We start from the raw sequence: 7,812 nt of genomic DNA on the forward strand, positions 1-7,812 counted from the left end.
AAACCTAACTAAGTAGTTTAGTTGTCTAAACCTAACTAAGTAGTGTTATTGTCGAAACCTAACTAAGTAGTTTTGTTGTCTTACCCTAACTAAGTGGTTTGTTGTCTAAAGCTAACTAAGTAGTTTAGTTGTCTAAACTTAACTAAGTAGTTTAGTTGTCTAAACCTAACTAAGTAGTGTTATTGTCGAAACCTAACTTAGTAGTTTAGTTGTCTTACCCTAACTAAGTGGTTTGTTGTCTAAAGCTACCTAAGTGGTGTTGTTGTCTAAACATAACTAAGTAGTTTGTTGCCTAAACCTAACTAAGTAGTGTCGTTGTCTAAACCTAACTAAGTAGTTTTGTTGTCTAAACCTAACTAAGTAGTTCTATTGTCTAAACCTAACTAAGTAGTTTGTTGTCTAAACCTAACTAAGTAGTTTAGTTGTCTAAACTTAACTAAGTACTTTAGTTGTCTAAACCTAACTAAGTAGTGTAGTTGTCTAAACCTAAGTAGTTTAGTTGTCTCAACCTAACTAAGTAGTGGTGTTGTCTAAACCTAACTAAGTAGTTTAGTCGTCTAAACCTAACTAAGTAGTGTTGTTGTCTAAACCTAACTACATTTTGTTGTCTCGGAGTTGTTGTCTTCATAAGAAGCATTGAATGAGGATATGTGGTTAACCGTACCTTCCTCTTCATCCTCCTCTCTTTCAGGAGCTGACTCGTCATCGCGGTCTAGAGGGCGGAGCTTCACCACAAGGTTATCCATTTTATCTGCCGATTGGAAGTCCGCCGAAGGCGTACAGCTTCCCCTCCTCCGTGTTCATTGGTCAGAATGGAGACAAGCAAACATCACCAGAACCCTCATTGGACGGTCAGCTGGCCTGCCGTTGGATGAAGGTGAATATACAAAAATCACGTGACTTCACGTTAGTCTGTAAAGGAACTCCACTGCGGTCACGCGACTTCACGTTAGTCTATAAAGGAACTCCACCATGGTCACGTGACTTCACATTTCCACCAATAAGATAAAGGAGGACTAGTGTTCTTGTGAGGATGTTTAGTCGTCTCATTTAGACCCTTTTTAGGATTCACCAGAGGGGCATTCACTGACATGTTTTATATCAGACAACTAAACGCTGGTGCTACAGAGACCTGATTTCAGACATCTCAACTGAAACACATTAAAAACATCAATAATTGAGAAGAGCAGTCTCACTTCATAATGGTCTCAGTCGTTGATTCCTAATCAGATGCATTCAATTTGTCCTGGAAGAACATCAAAGAGAAGAAGACTGCAGTTATTTCTCTGACCACTAGGTGACGCCAAGAACCACATCATTATTACTGCCAGTCACAGAAAACAGAAGAGAAAAATTAAAAACTGGTTCTGAAATGATTATTGGACACTCAACCAATCATTGTATTAATCCAGCAAGAAAATAACACAAACATTTGTGTGTTGTTGAATATAAAATGTGAAGATTTGCTTCTAAAAATGTAATATTTTGGGGATCGTATAAAAGTGATTTATTATTATTTTAAATACTAAACGATTAACTATTACAAAGTGTTTCACAAAATAGAAGTCACGCAGCACAGAATTAGACGCATGGTATGCAAGTTTAATTAAGTTGTTATTATTACAGAAGTCAACAAGAAAAGTTGCTGAATCACTGAACAAGGATTCAAAATGGTTTAAAATGGTTTAATGTATACCTCATTTTTTGATTCGATTAATTAAGATTTGATGAACGTAAAATAAAAAATAAAAATCAATTAGTGGAGTGGAAGCATTTAAATCCAAAGGAAACCCCGTAAATCGAGGATGTGAAGTGACATAAATAACTAAATGAAGTTTAAATCTGTCCTCTAGTGCCACCTGTTGTTCGACTCGCTGCAGGACCTGGTGGACCACATCAACGACCTCCACGTCAAGCCTGAAAAGGATTGTGGGTACTGCTGCCGGTGGGACGGCTGTGCTCGAAATGGCCGGGGGTTCAATGCCAGGTATAATCTGACTTTATGACTCCAGGTATCCTGTTGATGGGGGAGGAGCTCCCTCAGGGACGGGTTCAGAAGTTTGAAGTATTGATTGTTTAAAAAAATTAAAAAATGCTCATCAATCACAAATACAGGAGTAATAATTGTTAGTAAATTATTGTTGATTATTATTTTTTTTAATTTACTGATCTATTTTGCTGTTTATAAAATAATCCAGCACTCAAAATCATGTGTGGAAATGTATTTAAATAGAATTATTTTACGAATAATAATAATATTTATATTAATAATAATATTAATAATAATAATAATAGCAACAATAGTCGGTGAGGTTCAAGAGGTTTAATTCTATTTATCAGCATGTATCAACTTCTAGGGATGTATGGAAGCCCAGAGGGGCCTGTATTACAATTAAAATGTAAATTTGAAAATGTAATTCCACAATAGCACTGCAATTTTCCACGTGAATGTGTTATTTGAGTAAAAAATGCAAATGCATAATCTAATTTCTTTTTTCCAATTCAATGCTTTATTACCATATAAGAATAAAAAACGGATTATTACATTTTCAGTTTTTATTTTAATAAAGTTCACTTTGGGCCTCCATATCTTGATCCTACGATCCCTCTGTTCATAAAGAGAGTTTTACATAAACCAGTACACGGATGACTTAATGTGCCATGTGTCAGGTTTGAAAGTCAAATAATTTTCCAAAGGAAGGAAAAAGTGAGACGAACTGAAAGAACATATGCAAATTGTCTATATTGAAATCTACTCCAATGCTACACACAAAAGACACAATCATCCCGTTGAATTATTCGGTGCTATAAGTGAGAATGTGAAGAGTTCATATATTCACATTGCTGTAGGTTATTTCCCTTTTATTTGTATTTATGCCGTCTTTTTTTAAAATCCTACCTCATTTTAATTTATCAATCAATAACATAACTTTGTTGCTTCTTTGACTGTTGAGCTGCTGTATAGTGGACCAGAGCAACATAGAAGTCCTGTCTTCTCCTTGTTCACAGATTCTGTGTTGTGTTCCAGTTCTAGCAGCATTATGAAAGAACTGCTTCTGACATCTCCAGAGGGAGATAACGAACACTTCAAAAGCCGACGTAAACAGAATGTGTTTGATGTTTGTCAGGTATAAAATGCTGATTCATATCCGCACACACACCAATGAGAAGCCGCACCACTGCCCCACCTGTAGCAAGAGCTTCTCCCGACTGGAGAACCTGAAGATACACACCCGCTCACACACAGGTGAGTTCACAAGGACACGTTCTATGTTCTGATTGTTGATTATCAACTAAACATCATGAAAAGAACCAAACAAACAGTTGATCCTATTATAGGTATAGAGTTGGTCATGATGAGAAACCAGCAAGAGTACTCTAGACTTAGGTAGACAGGTAGGCAGATAGACAGCCAGGTAGGTAGACAGGTAGGTAGACAGGTAAGTAGGTAGGTAGGCAGGTAGGTAGGTAGACAGGTGGGCAGCCAGGTAGGTAGACAGGTAGGCAGCCAGGTAGGTAGACAGGTAGGTAGACAGGTAGGTAGACAGGTAAGTAGGTAGGTAGGCAGGTAGACAGGTAGGTAGGCAGGTAGCCAGATAGACAGGTAGGCAGCCAGGTAGGTAGACAGGTAGGTAGGTAGGTAGGCAGGTAGACAGGTAAGTAGGTAGGTAGGCAGGTAGGCAGATAGACAGATAGGTAGGTAGACAGGTAGGCAGATAGACAGGTAGGCAGATAGACAGGTAGGCAGCCAGGTAGGTAGACAGGTAGGTAGACAGGTAAGTAAGTAGGTAGGCAGGTAGACAGGTAGGTAGACAGGTAGGTAGACAGGTAAGTAAGTAGGTAGGCAGGTAGACAGGTAGGTAGACAGGTAGGTAGACAGGTAGACAGCTAGAGAGGTAGGTAGGTAGTTAGACAGGCAGGTAGTTAGGTAGGTAGACGGGTTGGTAGGTAGACAGATAGGGTAGGTAGGTACAGACCATATCAGTTGAATCACAGTTCATCACCTCACATGTTGGGGATATCGATAACGGGACATTTAGGTGACATTTAGGAGACATTTAGAAGACATTTAGGAGACATTTAGGAGGAGCTTCAGAGGAATCGTGTTTCCTCTGTGGACGTAGATGACGTAGAGTCATGATGTCGGCCAAACCTGATGACGTCACTATGACATCACCCGGGTTATTTTCTCAGATGTTACAAAGCCCAACCTGATTCTAACGTGTGAAGTCGGTGCGCCGCCCCTTTAAGAGAAGCCTACCGTCACTTATTATTGAACAAAAGCATCTCTCTTCACTCTTTTATGTCTTTTGTGTGAAGGTTCCTACACAGATAAACTAGCCTGGCTTTTTGTTGCTGACAAAGACTTTATTTTGGTATTGTGACCGTGTCATGAACCCAGAGGCGGGAAAACCCGACTCGTATTATGTGTTGTGTTTGATTCCCTCCGGTGCTGCCGGGCTCAGTTCACGGCTTCTCTTCTTCACTGCTTATTAGCTTTCTGCAGCTTTTATCAGCACTTTCACAACATTTGGTTTCAAGAGCAAGCACAATGACCTGTGGTGAGTTCACGAGTTGGAGGAATCGTCAGCCTTTCAGCCATGCTATTAGCACGGTTCTTGGGTATGACAATGTCCATCCGTCTGTCTCTCGGTTGGTCCAGAAAAATACTGCAACTTTAAAAAGATGTAAGAGTGGAAACCCGGGTCTTGGCTTAGAAAGTAGGAGAGAGTAATGTTCTTTATCCTTAAAGGGACACAAGGAGCCACAGAGTGGAAGCTGTTTACACTGATATTTTAAAACAGGTAGGGAGGTAGACAGGGAGGTAGACAGGGAGGTAGGTAGACAGGTAGGTAGGTAGACAGGGAGGTAGACAGGGAGGTAGACAGGGAGGGAGGTAGACAGGGAGGTAGGTAGACAGGGAGGTAGACAGGGAGGTAGACAGGGAGGGAGGTAGACAGGGAGGTAGACAGGGAGGTAGGTAGACAGGGAGGTAGACAGGGAGGTAGGTAGACAGGGAGGTAGACAGGTAGGGAGGTAGACAGGTAGGTAGACAGGGAGAAAAAGACTATTTCATGTAACTTTTGTTGGAAAAAGGCTCAAAACATAAGAAGTAACTTTGTATAATAGTATAATAACTTTGTATAATAGTATTATAACTTTGTATCTATAGAACAGGACCTGCTGGTGTTCCACACCCATTCAGTCACACAGTGAACAAACACACATCTACACTGTGTCGTACCTTTTGATTTATGACAACGTTAGAGTTCTTGTGAAATGTGACCACGTTGAGTGTTCGACACATTTCAGCTCAGAGAACAAAAAGGTGATTCTCCACCGTCGTCACAGGGCGTGACACCAGTGAACCAACGAAGGGTTTAGAACTCAAACAAAGAGAGTGAGGGTGTCACATGTCACATGTGACACCCTCACTCTCTTTGTTTGAGACATGTGACACCCTCACTCTCTTTCTATCTTTCCATAACAGGCACTAAAAGCTGGACTCATGTTGAGCTTTTATGAATACATATATTTCTCTGTTCACGCCTTGTTGTAATCTTTGGTGTGGTACCAACTTGCTGCTTTAAAGTGAAGACGGGTTCATTCTTTAGGCATCTGAGACTAACGAGGCGTTAAATGTTTACACTGAGAGAAGAATCCATTTTGTCCTGATGACATATAAACCACTGAGAGCTTAATATTACTTACATCCGCTTTTGCGTTTGTATATATTTTGCATTATGTTTGTCTTCATCCTGTAATGAAGTTCTTGTCTCGCCTCCAGGAGAAAAACCCTACGTCTGTCCTTACGACGGCTGCAGCAAACGTTACTCCAACTCCAGCGACCGCTTCAAGCACACGCGCACGCACTACGTGGACAAGCCGTACTGCTGCAAGATGAGCGGCTGCATGAAGCGCTACACCGACCCCAGCTCGCTGCGCAAGCACATCAAGGCCCACGGACACTTTGTTTCCCCGGAGCGCGGCGCCGGGAGCACGGCCGGGTCGGGTCCGGCTCTCATGGGGCCCCAGCGACTCTCTGATCTGCAGGGCTTGTGTGGGGCCCATCTCATCCTCCCCGGGGGCCCTTTCTCTGCTTTCTGCCACCGCGGGGCGCCGCTCTTCTCCTTAACCGGAGGAGGAAGCGCCGTGAGGACGCTCGCCCTCTCAGACTCTCCTCTCTTACACTTTGGACTGTCGGCCGTGTCCGTGTTGGGGCTGGGGGCTCTGGGGGCTCTGGGACGGGTGGCAGGGAGGCAGACGGACGGAGAGGAGGAGGAGGAGGAGGAGGAAGAGGCCGGAGGAGAGGAGAGGGAGGTGCTGAACCTGTCTGCGGGGCACAGGCGAAGGGACCCCCCTCTGTCCTGGCTGGTCGTCCCCCCGAGGGCCCTCCTCCTCCAACCGGCCGTCGTCAGCTAGGATGTGCACAGATAGCAGGTAGTGTGTGTGTGTGTGTGTGTGTGTCTGTGTCTGTGTGTGTGTGTGTGTGTGTGTGTGTGTCTGTGTCTGTGTGTGTGTGTGTGTGTGTGTGCTGTCACCTGCCATAAAAAATGTTAAAAACACTTCCGTCATTCCAGCCCAGAGAACAACAGAAAACGGACTGAAAGCGTTTTTTGTGTGTTTTGCGTGAACTCGTTCTTCTATAAAGTCCCGGATGTCTTTAGACTCAACTCGTCTTCTGGTGTAACGGGACTGATACGGTGCGTTCATGGTCCCCAGGAGACGGGTGCTTCTGACTCTGGTGATGCTGACGTTTGACATTTCAAATCCCGAATTACAAATCAAAGACGTTTTTCGATATGTTGAGAAGCACGTCTGTCTGCACGGCTGGAGACCACACAAGTGATGGAACTATGTGTGACTTAGGTGAACCGACCCTTTAATGTTCGTCTGAACCTTGACCTCAGATTCACTAATCTGTTTATTTTATGTTTGACAACCTCCACTGACTGCTGAGCCCGTTTCACTCATGAATAGATGTGGGAGAGCAGGACTACGGGGAGCAACGAGGAACCGAAACACGAATGAAAACGTGTTGCAGACTTCATCAACATCCAATGTGGATTTAGTCACCATGAGCGCCTGAGAGGACCCACGAACAGAAGGGTTAGCCCCCTGGAGGAGAGCGGAGCTCCGAGGCCCAGAACCACGTGAGCCTCGAGGTTGACGACGTGTGACAACACGTTATCACCAGTTTGACCGTGTGATGTTCAAGTCGCAAGAAACTAAGAAATAAAGCGCGTTGACTGGATGTGTGTGGTCGACTAACTAGCTGACTCATTCTATTGTTTTATTAATCATTCCTCGACAACGATCTCACCCGGATCGGCCCTTAGAGAGAGAGAGAGCAGCATCAGCCCGTAGACCGAAGGCGTGAACACATCGGCTCTGACAGACGCTGGATGTTTGACGACGCCCACCTGCGGCCGCGAGCTATTGACTTATCTCCTGTTCCTGTTTGCACATCCTCTGACCCGGGATCAGTACTTCAATACGGTGCCTTGTGTTTCATCTGAATCACTCAGCATATGAAACATATCCACATGTAACGTGTATGAATGTACCTTTCACTACAGCTTTACTAAAGATTTAATAACTTGACAACAGACGTGATATGGACTTCACCAGCGTCGATGACGATGACTTGATGTCAATAAACACAAATAATAACCAATAAATACTGCGTCGCTCGTTCTTGTGTTTTTAATTTATTTGTATTTTATTTGCTTGTAGAAGTTTTTCACAAACGTGAACCGATAAAGAAGCGTTAATACTTTGAGCCCCCCCCTTCATACGACGGCTGTGAAG

The 7,812-nt window shown here is 43.3% G+C and overlaps 1 protein-coding gene across 1 annotated transcript; it reads left to right on the forward strand.

Annotated features, from left to right (window-relative positions):
• Positions 1 to 664: 664 nt before the first annotated feature.
• On the forward strand, positions 665 to 7,779 carry LOC116378312 (zinc finger protein GLIS2-like; the record flags this gene model as incomplete). The annotated part of the gene is made up of 4 exons (XM_031840162.1): positions 665 to 877; positions 1,854 to 1,987; positions 3,129 to 3,247; positions 5,789 to 7,779. Coding segments are annotated over 4 exons (1,101 nt in total), but the record flags the coding sequence as incomplete, so codon positions are not given.
• Between the last annotated feature and the right edge of the window lie 33 nt (positions 7,780 to 7,812).

The sequence above is a fragment of the Anarrhichthys ocellatus genome, unplaced genomic scaffold (assembly GCF_004355925.1).
Source record: "Anarrhichthys ocellatus isolate YVR2014 unplaced genomic scaffold, GSC_Weel_1.0 scaffold2387, whole genome shotgun sequence".
In the NCBI taxonomy this organism is placed as follows: Eukaryota; Metazoa; Chordata; class Actinopteri; order Perciformes; family Anarhichadidae; genus Anarrhichthys; species Anarrhichthys ocellatus.